At 42.1% G+C, this 26,491-nt stretch overlaps 2 protein-coding genes across 2 annotated transcripts in view; one reads left to right on the forward strand and one right to left on the reverse strand.

The window, feature by feature from the left end:
- Positions 1-680: 680 nt before the first annotated feature.
- On the reverse strand, positions 681-11,966 carry RABL3 (RAB, member of RAS oncogene family like 3). The gene is made up of 8 exons (XM_066572124.1): positions 11,921-11,966; positions 11,645-11,736; positions 9,925-10,054; positions 6,966-7,080; positions 5,684-5,834; positions 4,973-5,044; positions 4,131-4,169; positions 681-1,516 (listed from the first exon to the last, which is right to left on the reverse strand). The coding sequence occupies exons 1-8, from the start codon at positions 11,964-11,966 to the stop codon at positions 1,451-1,453; spliced, it is 711 nt and encodes a 236-aa protein (XP_066428221.1). The 3' UTR covers positions 681-1,450.
- A 228-nt stretch (positions 11,967-12,194) lies between these two features.
- Positions 12,195-26,491, forward strand: part of GTF2E1 (general transcription factor IIE subunit 1) — a 50,088-nt gene continuing 35,791 nt past the window's right edge. The window contains exons 1-2 of the mRNA XM_066572125.1: positions 12,195-12,287; positions 20,618-21,095. Coding sequence (XP_066428222.1) covers positions 20,648-21,095 — 448 coding nt within the window. The 5' untranslated portion in view covers positions 12,195-12,287; positions 20,618-20,647. The remainder of the gene's footprint in view (positions 12,288-20,617; positions 21,096-26,491) is intronic.

The raw sequence follows: 26,491 nt of genomic DNA on the forward strand, positions 1-26,491 counted from the left end.
CTTTCTGGAAATGGCCTAAGGAAAAGCAAAGCATCCATCTTTTTAATAAGTTTGACTGGTGCCCCCAGCTGTCACTTTTGTGCCTGATTAGTGGCAGTAGGCAGGTTTCCATTTATTTCCAAGCAGCTGCCAGAAGAGCTGCAGGCAGAGGTAATCCAGAGACTGCAGAACTCTGCTCCCTGTCAATTTCACACCGGCATTTTACTTTCTTCTATCCCCATATATTATTAATCTCTATTTATATCTAACTCCAGCTCTTAGTTGGCCTTTGCCAGAGGCTTAACCATTAGAGGTGACTGTGAGGAGGGTGTGGAAAGAAGGAACAGCCATAAATCAGGCTTTTACCACTCCATGGAATTCTAGCAAGGTGAGAAACGTGCAAAGCTTGGGCAATTTAGGAAAGCAAGACCCTGCACAGGAGATCAGACCAGAACAAGTCTCCTTTATCCTTAGTGCTAACTATGTAAAGGAAACATCCATTTCACAGAACTCTCATCCCAATCATGCTCAGTTCCTACTTTTTACACAGCTTTATATCCCTTCTAAATTTCTATCCGTTCTAATTCAGAGGATGTTCTTACATTCCATGTTTTCTGAATCCACTAAGTCCTCAGGCTCAGTAGGACCATGTCACATATGTTCCAAATAAGCACTATATAAAACCACACTTTTTCCATCAGTTTTCAATGAATTGCCTTTTAATTTAATATAAAAAACAAGACCACAATCAATTATGAAAAGATAAACAGGAGAACCTGATTTACTTTGCCCTCTCCAAAGTAAACAATTTTAATTTAAGCAGCAGAACTAACACCAGTTGTTTTCTACTAATGATTTTCTTTTTAAGGCTTCAAATCTTTTTTCATATCTTGCCTATTGCTTTTATCCCTTTTGGATAGGGATGAACAGTGTGCTCTAGGTGAAACAAGACTCCATTCATTTAATGAAGGCATTCCATTATTTTCCAGACCACTCCTTACCCATCATTATGTTTTGCTCACTTCTTTTGGTCACTTTACTGTACATGAGAGGTCCACTCAATGTCATCTTTTCTTTAGAGGTAAAATGAATGCAAATCATTGCAAAGACTGTCCATAAGTTTTTCAAATTGAGACAAGGATGTCACATACATGTGCTGTGTATGATGTAGTTTCCCACAGCAGTGAGAGGCATTCAACTTATTGCACACTTTCCCCAGATGTTCCCATAGATCCAGATGGTCTGCAATCCTAAGCAATACTCTAGGATCCCAATTAGGTTTTTGAAAAACCTTTCCAAAAGGTTTTCCAAAACCTTTCCAAGTCTTTTCCAACAACAGAAGCGTCAGCAGGCTAGCCAGCTGTAATATCATTTTACTCTGCTTGACAGAAGCATTACTGTCTTTGAGCATCCAGTGGGAACGGGAATGTCTTTAGGAACTCAGAGAAGTTGTCTTCCACTTCTCCACTGCTCAGTCATAATGAAGGCTCTTCAGTGTTCCTCCTCCAAACCTCTTCCTTTCAGAGAAGCCAGGAATCTAGAGGCAGGGAAGACAAGTTGTCATGTCAGAATCAGCAGGAGCTCCCTCTAGCCCACACTGTTACCAAGCCAACTGCAGCAATTCCACCTCTGCCATCTCCAGAATCAGGGCCACAGTGCTTCAGCTGACTGCTAGAGGAGCAGCTCTAATTAAACACTGCACAGCTCCACTATGGCTCATCTGTTCTGTGGGGCTCCTTAAGACTTTTTGGCAAGGGAAATTGAAAGCCTCAATCCTAACACAGGACAGATGTCAATCTGTCATCTGTTAATGACAGATTTCAAAGACAGATTTCAAAGCAGATTCAAGTGCATACAAAAATTTCCCCTCCATTCATTTTTAAAACTATAAAACAATATAAACCAAGTCCTTTCAAAGAGCTGTTGAGGCTTTATGCCTTCAAACCTGGGCAGCAGCATTTCAGTGGCAGTTCTATCAATGACTGAAAGCTTAAAGAAAATCATTGGGACAGAAATGGCTGCAACAATACAAAGGATTAGCACTCCTGCTTTTGCAGCCCATCTGCAGACACTGCTTACACAGTGACAATGGACGTTTACAAAGAAAATCTACTTGAAACCATCAGAAGCTTCTCTGGCCTTAACAGCATTTCAGACAGATTTTCAATCCAATGCACCTGTGAATCCCTGAAAGAAAGTGATGTGCTGCTTTCTAATGCTGCTTATCTGCCCTATTGGCATCATAAAACTATTTGATTACAGGCCAAGTAACTTTTACCTTACTCACTACAAACAAGCAGGAACAGCAGACCCTGTAGACACACCCTCCCAAAGCAATTCCACACATTCATAGGAAATACAGTCTATTAAAATGGAGGGAGTCAACCAAGCCCTACAAATCATGCCAGAAGAACATGGGCATGTATGGATGGTGGGGACAAAAACATAATCTACAATTCACAGCAGACTGCTCAGGTTACACACTTCACTGGTAAGCTGAGAGCTGAAGAGCTTTCCCAAAATAAAAGTCCACTAAAAACTTCACAGATTAAATTTACTTGGGGTTTTCAGGCCCAAAACTCAAATATGCAAGGTATTCACTAAGGTACTGGTTTATTCATCTCTGAAAAGCAATCATCTCTAAGAATAAAATCAGGCAGATTTTGTACAAAGGTTCACCTCATGAAAACTGCTTAAAGAGGAAATTTAAAGAGGAAAAATGCAATCATTATAACTAAAAAGTACCTGAACATCATAGGTAAACAGTTATCTGCTTTAGCATTTTTTACATCAAAGTCACTAATTAAGAGGAACAATTATTTATTTATCACATATCTGATTGAAGCCATAGCTATGAACCATTTGAAACTTATCATTCTTTTCATCCTGAAGAAGTTTAAAACAGAAATACCTCAAAACACGAATAATTGTAGTAACCTATTGTAGAAAACCCACAAACACATTGGTAAGAATCACATTAAGTAGATAACTTCAAATGGCAACATTAAGAGCTTGCATTGAAGTCTCCATTTCCAATTTGGCTTTTGCCTCTTTAAACATGATTGTTTGCTGTTTAAGATTTGTTTTGAGCTTTTGAGCTCCTGTCAGGGAAGCAGACAGTCATCAGCAGGCTGCAGGCTTTGGCACACAGCCAAAAGGAATGTATAGTTAATCCCTGGCTAGCCACTAAATAGGATCAAATGATAAAAATAAAAATCTTACATCATGCATCAGAGACAACCAGCACAAAAGCAGGTTTCTGCATTAAGATATTATTCCCATGAAAGAGAAACTTCCTTTCATTAGAATGTGGGGAGGAGAGGGGAATAAAAAAGGCATCATGCAGAACTAAAAGAGGTAAAAGCAAATTTATTTTCAAAAGGCACTACAGCAGCACTCAAAGAGAGGAAGCATTTTGTAATCTGTGACTATTTCCCCCCCACACCCCAGGGGCTTTCAGCACAGCTACCTCTAACAATGTACAGGTGTGACTGTACTCCAGAGATGCTTTTCATGGTAATTTGCAACAGCTTTACATAAGGTAAATGCAACTTCACTACTCCCTGCATGGCAGACTGCACGTGGGGAGGTGGGGGGCACAAAAGCTGAAGCGGTCTGCCCAAACTAGAAGTCATTTTGCTAGTACTTCCCCATCTGGCTGAAAACAGTGAATTCAGTCCTTTAGGAATGAATTACAAGCTGATATCATACTGCCATTTTCCTTGTGGCTCCACTGAGTATCTGGAAACTACCTGTATTAAACATAAAATCTTGTTCCAGCTGTACAAAAAAACGCCTTTTATTGACCTTCAGGATAGCATCTCTGGCCTTAATCTGCAACCAAACAGCCTGAAGCTGACAGAGCTGAAAGAAATCATATTTGCCCATTTTACCTCACTCTTCCAACTTCTACTATGTTAGCATACTTAATTATTTCACTGCCAATCACTTTACAGACAAATACTTCAGCTGACAAAAGTCAGCCATTCTTCTGTCTAGCCTTAACAGCTGTGCTCCCACAGATACAAGAATGAAATTACCAGCACAGATTGCCATTTAGGTTGCATGAAATTGTGTTTTAAAGAGAACTATGTCAGCAGTTCACATTACACAGGGAGAAATGAAACAAAAGAGGAGGAAAAGCGACAAACCTGATTGCCATCTCTCAAGATGTATCTCTTCTCTATGACCTGGGAACAACAGAGAATGATCTCAGCTTGCACAGCACATCCATAACGTCAGATTGCAACCTACCTTCACACATGAGCACTGAAACTCAGGGCTAACTGGGACAAGGTCTGACCCCACATCTCTGCTCCAGGCCTACTGCTTTAGTGCAGTGCTCTAGCACACACAGCAGTGGCCACCTACAGCCATTCTTAGACAAGCTGTCTGTCTAATCATCCTCAACTTCAACACAGCCCTCCTGGGTAATGCAGGTGATGGTTTGTGTGTCTTCTGCTTCAGACTCAGTTACTCCCATTCCCTCGGCAGGGATACTGGCTCCTACCACTGCACAGTAGCCCCACTATGCTATTTTGCCCAGAGGATGCTTAAAACAGAGCATTCCTTCTCTCATTTTCACAGTGGACCTTAATGGCCTCTTTTTCAGGAAGGGAGAATAATATTCTTAATTAACTTTTTAATTCCTAAAGCTTGCTTTAATTAGGTTCAACAGAGCTAACCAGTCTTGTATCTCCCCACATTACTACCTCAGAATGCTGCAACCCCTCTGACCTGCCAGACAACTTCAAAAGCATAAGTAGAGTGTCTTTGCACATTTGTGAGTTCTTTTTCAATGCTCTATGCAGATCAGGAACTAAATCTTCAAGCAGATCAGCTATCTCCAAAAGCAGATCAATCTTTGCCCTCCCCACACCTGGCTTGAACCGACTCAGAGAGTGAACATGAAAGGAGCAGCTTAAACTGTTGTTCATGCTCAAATCCCAACATTTGATGCACAGGACAATAAAACATCATTTCATTGACTTACCTTATCAAAAAACCTACTTAGTTTGACAGCATTGGATGAACCTGCAGCCAGATAACGAGGATTGGTGCAGTCCTAGAACACCCAAAAGACAACAACAAACCAAGCTCAAGGAAATCAGTGCAAAGAAGCCAAAGACAAGGAAATGGAACAAGGAAATGGAACATACCCTTTCCCTGACACACACCATCAGCAAGGGAAAACAATGGATCTGCTGATTTCTGCTCCACAGTCACTTCAGAGAAAAGACCAACTGCAGAATTCCAAGCAACCCCCCATATGCTCCACATCTTCCTGCCACCACCAGCTGTGCAGTCAGGCAGGGATTTGTACAGGCTACACCTGAGATTGGGGGTGTGTTTACAAGCATTCACACAGCAGGTGTATATTTTTATACCCATAGATCTATATAAAGTCATCTTCATGTTTAATTCAAAGACAGTCTATGTCAGAGTTATGAACAAGAAAAAGAAAATTTAACTCCCAGCCAACAATTCAAAGCTTAAGAGACCTTACCTAATACCCCTTACATCTCCCTGTAGTGAAACAAAGATATCTGTTTCATCAAGCAAGGGGCAGAGCCAACAGAAATGTGAATGACTGGCACTACTGGAAAAATCTCCAAAAGCCAAATTTTTGTTACATCTTTACTTACTAAAAATTGGACTCACTCCTATACAAAAGAAAAACAACAAAGATGACAAGGATACAAACCAAATTTATCTCTTCAGCATTGAAATCCTCAGCCAAGAATGCTGTTCTGGTCAAAACTTCATTCCTCTTAGTTTCTGGGATCTGATCCAGTTTAGTTCCTATTACCAGCAGTGGGATCTGGTTATCACCAAACTGTTCACGGTCATAGTCGCTGATGAGGGAAACAAAGACAATCCTGAATGAGGCAATGGCCATGTAAGTGGGCACAAGCACAACATCACCTCCCCTGTGCCTCTCAAAAACCAGTAATTGAGTTATTAACATTTATCTAAGTTAAAATGGTTAAAATGTGCAATACCTTTAAACTAAGGAAGGGCTTCTGCATCTAAGTCACTACATAGGAATCCAAGCTTCAATCACTCTCCTTAGCTAGGATAATCACTTGTCTGTAATTTTTTACCTAAACCAAGCTTTATAGCAAGTACCAACAGCAAGAACTTGAGCAAGAATTGCTGGTGGCTGAACATCTGTCCTTGACAAAAGTTAAACTTCTGAAAATTAAAACAATTGTGAAGAACCTGTCTGTGAAGACACTGGAGAATTTTGCAGTTTATACAATGCAAATCCTCTTTCCCATTTCCTACATTTCTACAGAACTGTTCTCTGTTCCAGAACAGACAGATAAACAATTGATATTTTTCCCACAAAAAGCCACTCCTCACTATTGCCTTCCTGCTCACATGTGAGGTTTAGCAATGATTTTAAAAACCTCCTTGACTAAATGGATGACAGGAGCAAAGAGGTGCAGGAGGAAATCCTTGACAAGGTGTTGGAGAGCTAATTATGAACATGCTGTTTAAGCAGAGTTTTCTAAGCTCTTTTAGCCACGCTCCTAAAATTACTCCCCCATCAAACCAAAAATGAACTTCCTCAGTCTTGGTGCATGGTCCTGTTTGCCCAGACACATTATCCCATGACATTTCCTGTACAATGGCATCTCTCAGTGCAGACAGAGAAATCTTGTAACTGGGACTGGACCCACTCTCACAGAGGACTCAGAAAAATAAAGGATGCATAAACATGTTTTCCCTTAAAGCAAGGTCTCTGCCACCCAGTTTGGGAATCTGCTGTCAGAACTGCCTGATATTGCCTGGCAGTATAAAAGAAAAAGAACAATCAACAGACAACTTTCTTTGATATTCCCCATTTCTTTCTTTCTTTCTTCAAAGTCTAACCACATGTACTTTCCTGTGGAGACCAAGCACTCTTAGAGAGGAACAAAAACTTGTGCAACTGCTTGGAATCACCATGTCTGAGCTCTGCATGTTTGTTTTTCACTCACCCATTTGTCACAAGAACTCCTGTTGGAGCAACATCTCTGTTGAGTGCTTCCAAAGACCAGCGATACAAATTCTGGGATGATTTCTTGTTGGTCAAGTCATGCACTAAAATTATCCCTGGAGTGAAAGACAAGACAGCAAGATGCCATTTAAAGATACATATTCTCCTCCTTATCTTACCAAAATGACACCCACAGGTTCCCAGATATCTGAGAATGAAGGGATGTATAAGCAGTTCAGTTACAGTGAATAAGTAAGGCTGAAAAATATCAGGATGCAACAGGTTTTTTAAAGCTGCTTATCAAGAATTGGCTAAGAGCTAAGAGAAAAATCACATGAAAGCAGGAAACAAACAACCATCTCAGGCTTTAATCTGCAAAAGGCTTGCAGGCATTCACTGATTCTGTCTACTTCTCATGATACTGAAATTCTATATTACTGCAGCAGAAAATTCAGCCTTTCTCTGGTAAACATAATTATCTTTTATCCCACCATCTATAAAGTCTGAAGGCTTTTTCTTTGTTTCAAAAGAGTTGAGAGAGAACTATAGCTTTTCTGCATTTCCAAGAATTAACGCTACATATTTGGAGAGGTATCCAAAGGGAAAACTGACACCAACAAAATTTCATAGTCCATTAAATGGCTGGTAAAAGCATGAATAAATAAGATTTATTGTACTTAAGATTAAGTTTCTAGCATTTTTCATTACCATGAGCCTTCAAAATGTAAATTCTGAGACAGAGTCAAGCTTCCTAGCTGTGCTATTAACAGACACCCACTTCTGATAACCACAGTTCCTAACTCAATTACCAACTCCTGCTAGCAAATTTCTTCTATTTATTCACACCTTCTGCAATATGTGGAATGTTCCCACTTCCTCCAGACTTCAAGCTACCATCAATTCAAGGACAAAATGGAATGATATCCCTTATCTGCATTAGGATTCATTCTCAAAACACTTCACAGCCTACAGGTGGAAAAAACTTACTAATTTAGTCTTTCACCATAACTTCCAGAGGTGCCACCCACTGCTATGAACAAACCACATTTCCACAAACATTTTCCACTGCCCCACATGACTGTGCACGGACTCTCCCATGAGAGTTCCCAGCTATCACAGCTGTAGCCCTATTTCAAAGCATTTATCTCAGTAACACTATAAAAAGGCAACTCTGCTGCATGACCACCCCCAGTGTAGAGAGAAAATGCCTGATACAACATAACTTGGCCTACAGCAACAGATCCAGAGGCAGTGCTGCACAGCCAGTGAGAAACACTCTCCACCTCCACACTCTCCCTCAGTTATGTCTTTGATTGGTCAGTTTCCTTATCTGCTCCACCTAAAACCTGCACAGATAGCTGCACCAGCAGGAAAAGGCTGTCAACATCCAAAAAGAGCAGGCAGGACTCAAAGAAATGCTCCTCCCACAACAAGGTGTGCAAGCCAAATCCTCACTGCCCAGTCACTGTCCTCAGCTATCACAGTCCCCACACCAGGTGGAGAGTCAGCAAAGAGGAAGATCTGTGGATAATCCAAAACCAAAGTGTACCAGACTGGTCAGCAACCCAGCAGCCTGCTCAGCTGCTGCCACAACCAAACACTGACTGGCTTTCAGACCACTGCAAGCCCAGAAAGCACAAGCAGTCAGGCAGAAGGAATGCATTCATCTTCTCTTCTTAAATCAGGTCAAGCAGAGGCAATTTGTGAGACAAGCTCTAATGGAGAAATTAATCTAATGAAAGAAACAAGACCCAAGGTTAACTACCAAAGTCAACGCTCTTCATATGCAAGCTGTCTAATTAGTATCTTTTGGGCAGTGGAGATAAATAACTCTATTTTAATGTCATCAATTATAACTCAGATGCACAAGTCCAAGACTTCATTTCCTAATGGGCTGTTCTAAGGTATTTCCAAGTCTGACCCACACTCCTTGGCACACTGTAGATTTGGTATTAAAAAGAAATCAATTTTTTTTTCATATACCAAAGAGGCTTGCTTTGAGGGCACAACTCAACTCAATTCTCATACACAGAAATCTGGTTAACAGTATAAGCAAGAGGTACCTAACACAGTTTTCCCCCTGAGAAAAGAGGGAGAAATAACTAGTTAGTCACAGGCCAAAAATGTTTATTGGGTGGCTTAACATGTTACTGAAAAGTCTTCAAATGAGTGGGAATAAGCAAAGAGAATCAAACAGAACACTTCAGCCAGATTTTCAGAAGCAGTTCTTAGTCTGATACACCTCTATTTTTAGTGAACTATCCTGGGATGACAAAAAGTAACAACTGAAGTACTGTACTGTTATGTTTATAATATCTGATTTACTCTTGTTAGAGACACAGATGAACTACTAGGCCTTTAAGACAATATCTCAACAGAAGGCACAAAATACTACTTCCTACGTATGCAGCAAGTTGCAAGATTCAACTCTTAAAAATAAGTTGGTAAGCTAAATGAGCAGAGGCAAGATGGTTATCAGCATATGGCAATTTTATGGCACACAGTTCAAATTTGCCAGGGTAGGATGTAACTATCAAAGTTCATAAAAACTGAAAGAATCATTTTTCTGCTGTAAGCTTTACAACCGAACAGATAAGAAAATATAAATAATAAAAAATCTCTCAAAAAAATAGAAATCATATTTCTGCAGTATATCAGACCCAGAAAGGTGAAGGTCTGATACACCTTCACTGCACCTTCAAAGCCTCCCTGCTGTGCCAGCTGCACAAGGCTGAAGGGAAAGGTTGATAGGGTTCATCTGCACAGGTTTGCCCGAAATATCTGCTGTTCACAACTGAATCCATAAAATTCTGCCTACAAATAATATCATTTTTCCTGTATAAATCAGAAAGGAGAACAATGTAGCCCTCAGGCAGGCTGCCTGGAACTCTGCCCCAGGACCAAGGGACAGCTCCTTACAGAAACAGTATTAAAACCATATTTACACCAAGCAGACTTACCATTCAGCAAATTATAGAACACTGCTCGTGTGCTTTTCACACTGGTGGCACTGCCCACAGAACCTCCAACATCCCACAGCTCAATGTAATAGGTCTTCTCTTCTGGAGTTCCTTCTTTGTAGTCATGGATCTGATGAAAAATTCACATCACACATAACCACAGCACCCTGTCACAGGAGTTAATCCACATGGCACAGCTGGAAGGATTATTGTACTTGGATAGAAATTTGGAAATTCTCATGCTGACACTGTTTCAAACCTCTCAAGTGGAAGAGAGATGGAATGAGTCAAGCAGCAGCCACTGGACACCACAGAGATGGAGATCACCATCTCATGTGAGAGGGAGCCTGGCGAGTGAACAGGGAGCATCTCAGTGTTAACAAACCCAACATCTCATTATGTGCTCAGACACAGTGTTTTGCTAAAGCAAATGGAAAAATTAAGGTCTTGACTTCTTACAGTTGTTAAAACCAGCATCACTGGCAGCACTGCAAGAATATTAACACAGGTGACAGACATGGATTCCAACTAACCACATCTTTTTCCTACCAAACTCTGACATCTCAACTGAATTAGTCAACAACTTCTGCCCCCAGATCTGCTGAGTAGTTTTGCCCACAATCAAACAGGACTGCCATGTTCCTCTCCTCAGATTTTGGAAATACATTTCTAACCTAGGGCAATGCATTTCAAGGAGAATGCAGCAAAGAGTGTTGAAGGAAAAAGCATTTATCAATGTCCCATGAGTGCTGCAGGCTGGGCCAAAGAACTGCTGGAGGAGCATCCTCATTCTTCCCACAGCAGGTCCTGCAGCAAGCAGTCAGGAGGAGCAGCAACCCCATGGTCACAACTGTCACCAAAAACCAGGATATAAACTCTCTAACCCAGTTAGGTTAGAAAATCATCACTACTTTATTCAGCAGTGAGGTGCATTGAGTAGCACTTCACCAAATGTGTACATCAGTCACCAAAACTTACAGTTGTTTATACATTTTGGCAAACAAAGGAATTAGTGCTCACTGGCTTACAAGTGACACAGTTCTCTTCATTAATTAGTATTCAATCTTCTATTGGTTATTGATTTCTCACTTCTCATGCTAACTAGCCCACTTTTTCAGCCTTTTTTATTATCTTTTTCCCAGGTAGGGAAGAGTCATATTGCCTGTTAGTTTCTTCTTTAACTCTGCTTTCTCTAACATGTCTTTGTGGTTTATAAATTCTGCCTTCCTGGTGTCCAAGTCTCAACAATAAATTTCTCCTGTCAATTTCTTCAGTTGGGTCTAAGAGCACTGAAGCATGCCAGGCCCTAAATTTTAATTTGTTTTTCAAACATATGAGCATCATCCAGAGCTTTCCTGTGTTCCCACTAGTTAAATGAGTGAACTGGTTTTCCCCACTGTGTTTGGCTGACAATTTGGCTGATCCTTGCCTGTTTCTCAATGAGCTGGCCGTCCTGTGACACGCCAGTGGCCACTGCAGCAGGGAGCAGCGCTACGAGTGACAAATGTCTTGTCTGACAGTGACAACCCTGGAAGGTCAAAACTTGCTTACACAAGTGCTTGGCTCACGTTTGACGCTACTTGCATCAGAAGATCAAGCCCTCAGCGAAACACATGATCAAAGTACACCTCTTTCTGGGGCGGTAAGTCATTGAAATAAAAAGTCAAGGCCCTTCCCTTACACAGCTCAGGGCCACCAAGAGGCCGTGCATGTCACCTACTCGCACATCCACGGAGCAGCCCACAGTCCATGACGGGTTTCCCAGCACCTGGTTGTGGCACAAGAGGTGAACGAGGGACGACTTCCCGACACCTGCAAGCGCACAGAGAGAGAACAACTCCTGGGAGGCGGCGCCAGGGTTACAGGTGGCGAGGCCGAGAGCAGCACGGAGTGAGCACGGGCGGTGCCGGCCCCTCAGCGGGTAACGGGGAGGGAGGCGAGGAGCAGATCGCCAGGGAGTGGCCACAGGGCACACGGCCAGGGGACACAGACTCACCGGAGTCGCCCAGCACCAGCACCTTGACCCTGTCCAGAGCCGCCATCTTTACCCTGCTTAGCAACAACGCCCGGCCACCGGCCCGCCCGCCAATCGCGACTCGCGTTCTTGCTGCTCCTCTCAACCCATTGGCTGCCTGCTCGAGCGGCCAGAGCGTTCTCACTCTTGATTGGCTTATCCCCGGCGGGGGCGGGAAGGCGCCGTTCCGTACGGGCAGGCGATTGGCTCATTTCCGTGTCGCTCGGCAGGGAGGGGGCGGCGCGGCGCAGGCGCGGGCGGTGCCGGCAGAGGCGCGCGCGGCGGTGACGCGCTGGCGGAGCCGCTGGAAGCGCCGCCCGGAGCCGGGAAGAGCTGGAAGCGGCGCCAGGTCAGTGCCGGCCCCGGGGAGCGCGGTGGTGCCTGCGGAGCCCCTGGCCCGGCCCGCGGGGCCCCTGCTCCCCGCACCTTGTGCCCGTCTGGGCCCCTTCCTCGCCTTGGCTCCTTACCACCGTTTGCCGTTCCTCCTGCGGTGTTTGTTGAGGCTTCTTTGTTTTATTTGATTTTTTTTTTAAAGAGGTTCTCCTGACCTCCTCTTGCCCTACGGAATCCTACACAGTTCGATGTTTAAATCTCAACACGTGAAATGGGTAGGGAATGGGAAGCTGTGCAGGCGCACAGGGGTTCTCCCCTCTGACTGCGTTAAAGCTCACTGTGCTGTTTGTGATCTGGAGGGACATGCAGGGCCGTGGGCTTCTGAGGGGGAGCTGACTGGCAAAGCCAGCTCATTCCTGCTTGCCGGGTTTGAGCCAGCCAGCCGAATGTGGAACCATTCAGTGTTCCAGGTCAGCAAGGTGTGGTTTGTTCGGTGGTGTTTTTTTCTTTTTTTTTTTTTTCTTTTGTTACATTACTACATTATTATTATTTCATTTTCTCTGGCCTCAAGAGCGTGCTGGTCCCCGAAGCCCGCAAACAGCGCACCTCATAGTGGCAGCGAGCTGCTGCTAAAGGGATCCAGCTGCAGGCCTGTGCCATTCCAAACGGCTCACAACGAGCAAGGAAGATCAGCATTCTGGAAAGGGTGTTCAGCTAAGGTGCATTTTCTTGAACTCTAGGTAGCTAAATATTTTTCATCCAGAAAAGGTGGAGTTTTTTTCTTTCATCTTTTCCAGTGCAGTGGCATCCTCTTTTACGTGCTGGTTCTGTTGCTCGTCAGAGTTCACCGCCAGCTCACTGAACTGTTGAAAAACATAGCAAAAAGGGGGAAAATAAAAGAAATTATTTTTTTACCTTTAAGCAATCGGTTTGGTGCACAGGCTGGTGTTGTGAGGGCAGAGCCATGTGCCTGGGAAGGAGCACATGCCTTCAGGCAGGAGTGAGGCTTGATGGGAATTGCATTCCTGCCTTTCACTTCCTGTGACATACAGCTCACTTTCTCACAGGATGCTTTAGAGGTTTCTTCTGAACAGGAAACTGTGTTAATTAAAGCTTATCTGGTGTCTTGTTACTTAGTTTCTTTGTTTCTTTATTGCTTGTATCCACGTACTTGCACTCTCATGCACTAAAACTGTACTGGACCCAACATTTCCATAACTTTTCGTTGTATTTCTGGAATTTCCAAAAGGCAATATTGCTCACATCATCTATCACGATGAAAAGTGTGGTGTTCCGGGTCTTATTTAATCCATAACATGAAAAGCAATTATTGCTTTTTTCCCCGTCAGAAACGTAGAAAGGAATGCTGGGGTTAAGTTCACTGTGCTTTGGTGTAATCATGACTTCCTAGGCTTGATATGTGAGAGAAATGATCTTACTTTCTTCCCTTTAAAGAAGCCCCCAAAACCTTACAACTACATTGTGTGAGGGCTGATGCTTGCATGTCTCCAAAAGAACACATATTCTCCTGGTAGGTTCAGATCAGTGTAAATTGTAAGAGGTTCTGGTATCCATAATTAAAATTTTTCACATTACAGTTAGGTTAATTGGCCACCATGTGGGGAAAGCTCCCCACTCATCTATATCCTTAGCCATGCATTCTTTTCTCTGTTTTGTGTTGGCTCTAGTCTGGTAACTTAAATGATTCAATCCTTGAACTTTTCCCCTTTGACCTCTCTGAAATGTTCCACTTTTTTATTTTGGCAAGTTAGTTTTTCACTTTTTATCAATTGATTCTTGTTGCTACATGAATAGTGAACTGCCAGAATTAAGACAGAAGGGTGTGGGGCTTGTGGCTAAAGACAAGGAAGGAAAAGAAAGACTTCCTTAGGGGAGGGAGGTGTAATTTGACGTCAGCTGCAACAGGAAATTTCATCCATTTGTGTACGTGCACACCGGTGGTCCTTTAATTTCCTGACACCTTGCTATTGTTTATGCTGGATTAAGATTACAAAAGTGATTGAGAATTACATCCTGAGCATGAATTGTTCAGTTTCTGCCTGGTATGGTCAAACCTCATGGCCTTATTACATCTGGTTCTATGTGTTTTTACTTGTGAAATTAGAGGAAAGCACCCTCATTTCAGCCAGGCCCCTCAGGCTTTCTGTGTGCAGCTGCAGCACAGCTTCTCATCCTGAGTGAAGAAAACCCTTTGATACCTGTGGCCTCCTGGTTTCAGTTTATGGAAAGCCAACAAGAAGATGGGATTTCAGTGAAAGCAGATTGTTCTTTTCTGCTCTTATACTTCAAGGCAGGTCTCACAATGAAAATACACTTATTTCTCATCAAGATGTAGTGCAGGAGAAAAGCTGAGCAGCAGTGTTCATGAACTCTCCAGGGAATGAAACTCAGTAAGCTCTTGATAAAATGTCAGAAGATTTTATTTTGCAACTGATGTGGGATAAAGGCAGTTCTGGGCTCACTACAGAGAAAAGCAAGTGAAAACAGGACTTGAAAGTGGAAGATTCTGTGCCCTTTTCTGGAAAGGATGAATAGTATCTGAGGTTACATTGTACAGACATTGAAAATATTGATGACATGTTTTCCCACTGTAGTTCTGAAATTTACGTCTTCCTTTCCTGTTCTCAGGAAGATTCAGGATTGCTTCTCGTAGCTTAACCTCATCATCTTCTGAAAAGCAGAATTTTAAAGCTGCTTAGAGTGAGAGACTACAAAACTGGGATCTGGTGTTTGCAAGTGACAGCTGGAGCAGGATATGGCATGCACTGGCTCCAGGAAGGCTGCTGTACCTGCCACATTCACAGGAGAGGGGATTCTCTTACTATAACCTGATCTTGATTTTATCTGAAGAAACTATGTCAGTGGTATAAGCAAGTAATGTTTTTTTCCCCCCTTTCTTAAAAATCTTGTGTCGGAAGCTTGAAGAAGCATTTTCTAAGCTGGTTTCAAAGATTTAGTGGGAAAAAGCACTAATTAAATAAATGTGGGGGAAAATAGGAAGCACCTGTGCAAGTGTTCATGGTGTGTCTGATAGCCTAGGTTCACAGCCAAACCTGCAACTCCCAAGTTTTCCCCCCAAAAGAGATCTGGGTTGTTACAAAAGCTTTTTAGATCCTTGTGAGTCTGAAGAGCAGTCTGCTTCCTTTTATAAGATCCTGCTTTTAAAGATCCTCTGTCAAATATACGAATAGTGACACCGTTGAATTTTCTGGGTAAAGTTAATGTAAGTCTCAGAAGTTACATGTTGAAACAGGATGATCTACATTTGCAATATTGGATAAGAATTCATATTAATTCACTAGCTGCTGTAGGTTTTCATATTTTCTAGTACTATTTTCATCTACATTGTGGCTTCTAGGTTACCACTCTTCTAGCAGTCTTTGTCTCAGTTTGAGTCAGGAAAAGCAGGAAGAAACACAGATCTAACTTCATTAGCACAATTCCTGTTAGAGTTCATTGGAATTGAAAACTCTTGAAATTGTTGTATGTGGAAAAGAAGAGTTCAGTTGTTTTGATGTTGCATCAGGAAGGACCTGAAAGTGGAGGTGTTTGCTCAGTTTAATTTCTGGCTTCTGTGTGGTCTCTGATCCCATCAGACTGAAGGGTTTTTTGCAGTCACTTGTTCTCCCCCTGCCAATCCTTTCTGGCATCTCTGGTTATGCTGAAGGCCTCATACATTTTACTAAACCTTAGGTACAATCTTGCAGAAGGTATCCTTATTTTCTTCACCCAGCAGATCTGATTGTGTTGTGTAACTGTAAGTCTCTTTTTCCAGGGTTCCCTTTTATAGACACATCAATATTAATTCTTTCAATTACAGCAATTTTAAAAACCCAACAGATGTGTCTTTAGGTTTCCTGTCCTACTGTGTTAACACAGACAGGTCTGCTTTCCTCCTGCACCCATAATACTGAATTGTATTAATGTGATTACCCAGAACAATTCCCCACCAGCTGTCTCTTTTAATAAAGTCCATGTTTAAATTTGGAAATTCTTCTTTTGGCTGTTTCTGAATATGATGCTGTCCAGTGTGCCTTATTATTGATGCTGGTGGTGCTTACTGGCATAGCTGAGTATCCTGGCCATTGTATTTTTTTTTCCCCTGAAAATGTTCCTTGATGTTCATAAATTATTAAGGTCAGTTCAGACATTATTATGAAACAGATGCACGCCCATTAAAACCTTGTTAAAGGTGTTACCATATTTCTTTGCACATGTAATTAATTCAGGTTTGACTTACTGCTTCAGGGGAAGGTGAAATCATTGCTGAAGGATGCAGTGGTAAAGTCCCCTGGGTTTGAATTTTGTGAGCTGAATCAGTGTCCTTTTTGCCTGGTGAAAGATGGTAAGAATTTACAGTTTAGGGATTAAAAGCCTTGGATTCTTCATGGACCAGACATCAGTTGGCCTGGTGGGATCTGGCAGTGATATGCACTTGCTTTTGGGGTTTTTTCCCCTCAAAGATGGCACTAGTCAGTTGTTTGTTTCACCCAAAGACTGTTTTCTGCAGGATTTAGATTTTAAAGTGTGTTAATCCAGTTTTTGAAGTGAAGGATAACAGGAAAGAATAGTTTCTGGTGTTTTCAGAATGCCTGTTTTTCCATATATCCCCACCTGGAAGAAAACAGTATCACAGTCAAGATGTCCTCTGTTACCTGAGGACACAGAACACTTGGACATCACTCAAAATCTCCAACATAGTAGAAGAAACTGTGTTAAAACTCCTACTCCCACTAGATGAAAAAGAATATTTTCTAGTGACTGACACTAAGAAATATATTTAAATCTCTGAATGTTGCTGAAAACTCTTAGAGTCGATTTTTTTTATTGGTCCCCTGTAGGTCTCTGTTTAATCTGTTTGAGTGCATTATTCAGGAAATTGTACTTTAAACCTGTTTTGGAAGTATCTGTGGAAATCTGCAGCTGTCTTATCAATGCAGAGAAAGGGCTTTCCATCAGCTCTCAGATGAGGTGTCCTGAGTGAGATGTGCTTATTTAAAACCACTTTTCTCCTTTTTTTTATTTCAACTGATATCTGAAGGTCACTGTGCCCCTGCAAGTTGCATCACCAAGTGTTCTGCAAGGAAGTTGTAGGGAAAGTGGATTGTTGAGGAGAGAAAGTTGTCTGCTCTTCAGATCAGCACTTAACAATCTTTTGACTTTAAAAAAAGTGACTTTTTAACTCTCTGGGGTGCCAGGTTTTATTTAAAATTGATCTTTACATTTATTCTTTACTGTGCTTTAACTCTGAGTAAGATTTAATCAGTTAGAATAAATTGAGGCTTCCCTCCAGCTTCTGCATTGTTTTATAGTGTCAGTATGTTGCTGACAGATACAGTCAAAACCAAGATTTGTCTTTAAGTGACTGAAGACTGAAAAAATACCAACAGAATGATGTTGATCTTCAGAGACAATCTCCTCTGACAGTATTTAGATTTGGTCTGACTTAGAGATTCCAAAATGCTGCATGGCTTACTCTTGGTGGGGCATCATTTATTGCTAACACTTTTACCTTCAATACAAAGCTCTCTAAAGCTCTCCTTTGTGTGAGATGAATCACTGTGTCTCTGGCATGCAAGAGAAACCTGGCTGACTCTGGAAGTACTTGTTTCATGGTTAGTTCGTGGTGTGATAGATGTGTTTTAATTGAATTTCCTTAAAGGGTAGCTGTAGCTGGACATCCAGGCATTGTTTGTTGGGAGCTATTCTCAGCCTGCACACCAGCAGTCAACAAATGTCATTCAGTCAATTTCAATCTGAGCACTGCAAAAAATACCATTTGGCTCTAAGTTAGAGAGAAAGAAAAGCTCAAGCAGGGAAATGTTCTAAAAGAAAACCATGAAGGTGGTGTTTTTCTTACCCAACAGGCAGAAAAGACAGGATGATCTTTATTTAGTTACTGTGAAGCTTCACATTCCACAGCCTAATTGCTTTGCAGTGGTATTGGCCAGAACCCTTGAGAGGAACATCCCTCCTCAGTGGCAGCAGAGGGTAGGTAGGGGTGGAAGAGGAGTAAAGCTTCAGTGGGTAATGCTACACTTTTCTGAAAGGACGCTGTTTATCATAAGAAAAAACAAATCCAAGAAGACTACTGTGATAAATGATCCCAGATCTTTGAGGAGTCTTAGCTGATGGCAGTGAGTCAGCAGCTGCTTGGTTACCTACAGAGTTGGTGATCTCAGAGGGATGTCTTAGTGTGGGAAATGGACACAAGTTGTATGATGGTGTGTGTGAAAAGGCCTATCAGTGGTTTTATGATAGTGATGAAAAAAATAGGATACTCATCCAGGTCCTTTTTTCTGCTGTCACTTTTTGCTTTATTTGATAGGCTTGAAATACTGGGGAGATACTTATACAGTGTGTGAAACATCTAATGGAAGTGAAGATTAGGATTGGCAGAGTTTTACAGTTTAATATATTAGTTCACAGATAAAAATTGCATAGCAATGATGAAAAAAACAGAGATTAGGGTGAGGGGGGTTTTCTTCAGTGCAATGAACCTTTTGCATAAGAAATGGTTGCTCATATTCTAAACTAGCATAGAAAACTCATACTGAAAAAGATAATTCAGAGTCTTATTTGATGTTACCTGGAAGTGCAACCTTCTGAATGGCTATTTCAAAAGCACCTCTAATACTTTCTTCTTCCCTTGAATCACTGGTGGTGTCTGTGAGCTAAATCTGGCAGGGGTGACAATGTGAGGAATTCCTTGTATATGATTTTATGTATGTTGCCATGTATGTCATAGTCATGACCATTTGTGCCATTTGATGTTATGGTGAGGAAAAGTGAAGTGAAAATAGAGTACTTAGAAATTATTGTCTTGTCACAGGCAGCCTGGTAAGTGGTGGTAAGTAACTCAAAGGATACTTCATGGAATACTTTCTTCTTTTTTAAACACATCATTACTTCATATTTGGTATGTCTTGACTTTTGCTTCATTTATTATGCTATGTTATTCATGGGCTTTTAAGGCCTGAATGTGGGACTTTAAGTGACGGTTCAGTCCTTTGTAAGGATCTCTTTGCTCATCTAAGAACAAGGCTGAAGCAGTTTGTGGTGGTGGAGTTGGTGGTGCTAATGGTTTTCATGCAGACATGCTGCAGATAGTTGACTGAGCTTTGTTTATGAGCAAGGATCTGTTCTCATGGTGCAACTGGGAGCTTTTGCTTGAATGCAAACCAGCCTGCACAGCAAGCTGTGCTCATAGTGCATCTCTGCCTAGGGATGCCTGAGGTGTTAAACCAGACAGGGCTGCTTACAGTGGGACAAAGTGATGTCAGCTGAGGCCCCCAGACTCCACTCTTGGGCTGTCTTAGGACCTTTCTTGCTGTAGCCATTTTCTGCTTTTCCCAGTTTACAGGTCTCAGCTATCCCAAAGCTGTCTTCTGGAGGACAGCTTTCTTACTCAAGCTGTGTTGGCTGTGACTGTATACAAATGAAATCTGCTGTATGGTTTTGTAAGAGCCTAAATGAGAGATGCGGGACTCCAGGCGGCTCTCCAAAATGCAGTTTATTCCATCCATGAGGTTACAGCAGTCCAGGGTTGTGGGTGACAGAGCCTGTGCCTACAGCTGCAGGCAGGCCTGGAGACCCTTTAGTTTTGGTTACAATGCATTATATACTTTTCTTTGATTAGCATCTTAATACAGTAGGACCAATCTATACCTTAACTATTATCTATAACCTATCATAACTACTATAATTACCATATTCATGTTACTATTCTCCAATCACTAGAATTTAGTACGTTACAGTTTAAGCTAGAAGTTGTTATTCAGTTTTCTTGCAATGGAAAATTCTGAGACCTTTTTTCTACTTGCAACTTTGCTGACTTGTTTGCCTGTGCTATCTTTCTGCTTGGTAAAAACATCTTGTTTGAGGTGGGTTTGTCCTCTGCTCTAAGTCATAAAAACCCCTTCTAACTAACATACCCTTTGCCTTCTGGGTTATCCAGTAAGACTGGCTCAGCAATTCTTTTCCTCTATATCAAAACTTGCTTCCATTTCTATTCCTTCATCAGACTCTACAATTAAAAATCTTTCTGCTAAGCATACATATCTGTGAGACTTTCTTGTCAAACTTTCATCCTTCCCAACATGTTTTGGTACTAATTTCTTGTTTTTAAGACTTTTAAAAAGTTTTACGTTGTTTTGCTTTGAATGAGAGGTATCATTTCCTATTTCTGTAGCATTATTGACACCTAAGGAGACAGTACAAGTACAGTGGAAAACACCCATCCTTTTCTTACCTCTAAGTAAGATAAATAAGAACTTTGGAAGTTAGAAGATAGCTAAGAATCCATCTGCCTTTTTTTCCTTGCAGTATACATGAAGCTCACGATCTGGACCTGCTATGACTGACCCAGACGTCCTCACTGAGGTGCCAGCAGCTCTCAAGCGCCTTGCCAAATATGTGGTGCGTGGCTTTTATGGCATTGAGCATGCCTTGGCTCTGGACATCCTCATCAGGAACCCCTGTGTGAAGGAGGAGGACATGCTGGAGCTCCTCAAGTTCGACAGGAAGCAGCTCAGGGCTGTCCTCAACACCCTCAAGGGTGACAAGTTCATCAAATGCAGGATGAGGGTGGAGACGGCTCCCGACGGCAAGACCACGCGCCATAACTATTACTTCATCAACTACCGCCTGCTCGTCAACGTGGTCAAGTACAAGCTGGACCACATGCGCCGCCGGATCGAGACCGACGAGAGAGACTCCACCAACCGCGCCTCTTTTAAATGCCCCATCTGCTTCAGCACTTTCACAGATCTGGAGGCCAACCAGCTGTTTGACCCCAGGACAGGTAAGGGTACGGCTAACAGAGTGCTCTAGCTGTGGTTGTTAAGTGCTGGGCTTTAAGGAGACAGAGCCTTAGGAAAATTCTCTTTGAGTTTGGCCAGAGCTAGAGGGCACTCTGTTTCTGCAGGTGGTAAATGTTTGAGCAGAATACAAAAAGAGTGTATGCAAAGTTTATACAGACGAAGAGGAATCTTGGTGAAATGCTTTTGAGTGTCAAGCAGTAGAGAAATGGAAGTCTTATTGAAGTCACACTGAAGGGTGAATAAGGCAATCTGTCCTTGTTGGAAGCTGTCAGGGCTTCTAGCTGGTCAGAGTGACCCCGAGAAAAGTTCGAAAGTCTCTTTTCCCAGCCCAGTGCTTGAAGAAACAGTCAGGGCTCTTCATTTCTCAGTCTCAAGGTTGTTTATTGCATCTTATCTATAAAATTCTTTCTCCTGACCTGCCGAGGTTCGCTCAAGAGGACAGTCAGAGGCACTTTGCCCGCCTCAGAGGTGGTGTTATCTTTTTATACTAAAAACTATGTGTACAATATTTACAATAACTTTCCAATACCTATCACCTATATTAGACAGTGAGCTTCTACTCTAAACCAATCTAAAAGTGCCAACATCACAGCAGAAGATGGAGGCCAACAAGAAGAAGAAAGGCTGGACACGCCCAGATCCCACCATCTTGCCCCCTGAACCCCCATTCTAAAAACCCCAAAATCTACTTTTTCACCTTGTGATAAATTCACTATCATTCTCCTTAATTTGTCATGGCTTGCAGATCTTCATCTAAGGTTGGTAACTTGCTCCACGGGTCATAATCAAAACCACAGGCATTTTTGGGCTCTGTGCCAGGGTCTCTGAGCCCCCTGGCAGGGGTCTTGGCTGCTCAGGACAGCCAGAGAGATGTCCTGGGTCCTGACAGGAAGCTGATGGCTTTTCAGTATAACCTGGTCTCGCCAGTAAACTGTAAGACTTCCAGATATTTTGTAGAGAGGGCGTATGTAGAGTTGATTTTAGTTGGTCATGCAAGAAGTGAGTTGTTACTGTTTAATATTCTCTACCTAGTGCATTGTACTGCACAACCTTGTTTCCTGGTGCGAGGCAGTCTCACGAAAGTTAAAAGAAATTAATTACGGTCTTGTCTGTGGTTGGGAGTAAACAAGATTCTTATTCATGTATAAGTCTCAGTGGAAGTGTGTATCTGTCTCATGCATATGAAATGAGAGTCTTTCTTGGGTGTCATTGTCTACTTTCTGCTTCTGTGCCAGGGAATAAAAGGAAGAACACCTGCACCCGATGAGACTCTGTTTTGCTAGTCTAATCTGGGATTATTTTGGGGGGAAGGCAGGGAGGTTAGGTGTTAATTTACTTTTTAATTTTTTTATTTGGAATTCTGTGTCCTGATTTTACTTGTTGAGAAAAGTAAGAGGACAAAAGTTAGGAGAGCTCTCAGATACATTGAAGTATGATGTTTAGCAACACTGAAGCTTTTAATCTAGGGTTAATGATGTTTAATCTGCCAAGTGCAAACACCCAAGAAATGTTCAGCATCTAATTTTCCCTTTTTCCTGCCTCCAGAGTTAAAAAGCTGTGAAACTCCTTTTACTTGAGCAGCTATGAAGATGTTACTTAGTACTAGAGAAGCAGAATCCACTAAGTCAAGTAACAGTTGCTGATGAAGTCCAGCGCAGCTCGCTGAGTAGAGATTGCTTCCTTGTGGAGCACCAAACCAGCAGTGCCAGCACAGAATTTCTGTGCTCATCACTGAGTGTAGAAACTCTGTGTGCCATCCACATTTAATGATCATCTGTGGTGGCTACAGTTGTGTGTGTTGGCTGAAGGGAAACGATGCTTTTGCAGTTTGCAGTGGTAAGGAGAGAGTAGAGAACCTGTGCAGAGAGCACACGCAGTGGGGAGTGTGAGACACTGATCCCAGGGGGACCTGTAGCACTTAGCAGAGGCCTGTGGCCATTGCCTCCCAGCCTGTGTGGGCAGTGAATTCTGAGAGCAAAGAACTGCCTATCAAGGAGGTGCTGAAAATAATAATGCTGAGATTTGGCTTTGATACCAAGGCCTGTGCTCCAGGAACTGATAAGGTCAACCAAGGGTCTTCCTGCAGTACAGGCACTGACTGTGTCCACAATGTGAAATCATTCACTGGCACATGGAGTGTTTTATGTTCTGATGGAGGAAAAGGCTGAGTGCTGTTTTCTCAGCAATTCCCAGGAGTTCTGTCAGTATTTGTGCAAATAACAAGATTGTCAGTTTACCTCCAGTTACTGTGAGTAAGAACATACCTGCCTAGAATTTATATATATTCTGTTTCTCTTTATATTATTTTTAAGTCACTGATAGCTTCATCTAGATCGTGCACAATGATACTGTTGTATGTCTGCTTTGTATTGCAGTGGAATGTGTTGTCTCCGTGTTTCCTGCTGCTCTGAATTCTGCATTAGAAAAGACCTGAGAGACCCCTAGGTCTTTCACAGAGGAAGCTTGAGAGGACAAGGCATGCAGAGAAACAAGGTTTATTAGACGGTGAAGAGCCGTGCTTTTCGAAGAATGTCTTTAGCTCCTGTCAGTGCTAAAGATAAACCTCTCCCACTCATGGAAATTGTGGCAGTACAACTGTTGAAGGGTAGCTAAAAGCCACATAGCCACCCTATGTGGCTTTTAGCCACAAAGCCACATAGCTGCAGTCACAGTTGACCCAAACTGCTCTTAGACTGCAGCTACGTTGATAAAACTTTGTGTATTAAAAGGCCTGCAGGACCAAAATCTGTTAATCTATGGAGCAGGTAGGACATGGAAGGCATTCTCTGCACCAATCTGGACCAAGCTGCACTTAAATTGAGAGCTTTTTGTTAAAAGATACCCTCTTTCACTGCCTGCCTTTTGTCCTTGTCATTCAGAGAGGGGTGTGATTTAAATGTCCTGTGTTTTCTTCTGCTTTGCTTTCCTCTTTCCTATCTACAACTCAAATGCAAACTCTGAGCAATTGTAGAATTGGAAGAGTTGCTCTTACACTTCCTTATTAGTGTGGGTGAAGAGGTTTCCAGAACCGCTCCATTACTGTGGTCATTATTCTGGAATTTGTTAATCAAAAGTGCTTATGAAGAGCTGTTCATAATTTGGAGTTGTAGAGCTCTTTAATTTTTACCACAGCATGTGTGTCTGCCTCTTGGGTTTAGCAGACCTTTGTTTCTTACCGGTCAGGTAGCTCTCTTTTGGCTCTGTTCTTTATTCCATCTCTGAATAATGTTGAAATAAACTGAAGTGTTTATTTTTTCATCAGAAAATGTGATTATTGATGGTTTTGGAGGATAGACACAACTCTGCTGAGAAAAAATAAGTGACAATGAGAAGGGTGTGTTTTCAGGACATGTAGATACAGATGTGCTTTGACTGCTGTTCAGTTAACCTGGAAAAAATATTTTTAACAGAGTAGCATGTTTGCCAGTACAGTAATTTTAAATGTAGATTTTAAACAGTAGAAGTGTTACTTTCAGAGTGTGTTCCCTTTGTTTTTAAAAGCATTATAAGATTTTTTTCTCCCTCCCTTCTGCCATTAAATGTCTCAACCCAAAAAAAGCTCCAAAGACTTTCTCTGTTGTCAAAGGTTGAACAGCTCTTATCTGGTACTTGAAGGAAGTTCAAGGACAGGATGTGAGACAGTGAAAGTCAAGATGATGCCAAAAACTGGAGTTTTTCTGCTGCTTCAGCTCACAAGGAGATCTTGTGAAAAGTGAAAAGAAATGCATCCTGTGTGAAGTATTTGCTTGGTTGGATAACCAGTGAGTGAGTGCCTGTTAACTCTGAGCATGGCATGCCCAGGTCAGGAGTTTTAGCCCCATCTGTTCTACATGAGGAGCTTGAACAGATCCTCTAGCTGCCACACTTTCTCCTCAGTGGTGTTTTTTACTGTCACCTCCAAAGGTTGTTACATCAGCAACCCCTGGTTTTAGAGGCAAACAGCATGAGCACAGCATGATTTTATTGTGCAAAAGTTTGCAATGGAAGCCTGTAGCAAACCTTAGAGGAGCTTTCTGATTGAAGAGTTTGCCTATCTATGGGAATTGGTGCAGACTGGGTTGTTACAGGCTAAGCAGCCACTTCTGTGAGTGTTTTATGATCTACAGGTGGGAAAACAATGCTGATGAATGAAAAGTGTTACTTCTAGCTTTGTTTTTCAGATAGGGTGACTGAGAAACAAAAAAGATTGTTGTTTTCCTGGAATATCCTAGTATGAGCACTTGATCCTTGCCATTCCCTTGTGCCATTATCTGCTGACTGTACTCTGGCATTTCCTCATTCTGCACATGAGCAATAGTTTGCAGCTGCTGCTGTGATGAACTCTTCGGGAGGTGGAAAGTTTCAGCTGTTCCCCTGAACAAGATAAGGGCTGTCTCTTGAGGCAGGGGGTGTACAAGGAAAGAGTTTAGTTGAGGAGCTGTAAGAAAAGCCATCTGTGAGATGTGTGATGTGAATAACTCTGCTGAGCTCGGTCACTGCCAGACCTGGGCTGACAGTGGACACTGGCACAAGGGAACACTGGGTTTTCCTGTTTCACCTAGACATAGGATGTTACATTAGTCTCTTTAACCTATGAGAAGAATGTTCTTCTCTGTGCTTTTAATGTAGAAACTGCAGAAGTTTGGGTTCTGCAGGCCAACCCCTTGAATCGCAGATCAGCCTAAACAGCTCGATACCATTTTGTGGGCTGGATGTTTGGAGGATCGAATCCGCCCACGTGCGTTCAGTGGAGTGCGGGGGAAGGACGGCAGGAGCTGCGTTTCTCACCCGGTAGAGGGCTCTGTCTTTGCTCTCTACAGATGGGCTTGGCTTGCTTAATCTATGAATGTCGCAACACTGGAAATTATGTTCATTGATGTGTGTTTCTGTAGCGTGATTAATTGGATCTGACTGGAGAAGGTCTCTAATGTGTCCTATTCTCATACCTTAATCATATTTGTAAATCTAGTGTAGTGTTGGAGTTCTGTCAAATTCAAGGTCAGTTTGAAAGAAAGTATGTGACTAGAAACTGCAAAAGGGAGAGTGAGGTGGAACTGAAGGAGTGGCAGAAATGAGACTCTACAGTGCATCACACTGGTATTCAGCCCTGGATTTTCTTAGCTTTTATAAATACCAAACTGTGTTAGGATACTCACCAGTGCAGCAAATGAATTTGATATTGAAAAGTGTAAGGCTAGATGAAGTAGTTTTTCTACTGCTCTCTTCCACTTTTGCAATATAATTTATACCCAGTCTTGTATTTCTTTCACTTCTGTTACTGTGAAGAAAAATCTTGGTGTGACCCGTATGTTGTAATGACAGTTGATCTCTCATGTCCATCTATACATTGTGTCCTCACCATAATAATCAGTTAAATAAGGTGTGAAAAGTAGTGGAA

This window comes from Molothrus aeneus, chromosome 2 (assembly GCF_037042795.1).
Source record: "Molothrus aeneus isolate 106 chromosome 2, BPBGC_Maene_1.0, whole genome shotgun sequence".
Taxonomy (NCBI): domain Eukaryota; kingdom Metazoa; phylum Chordata; class Aves; order Passeriformes; family Icteridae; genus Molothrus; species Molothrus aeneus.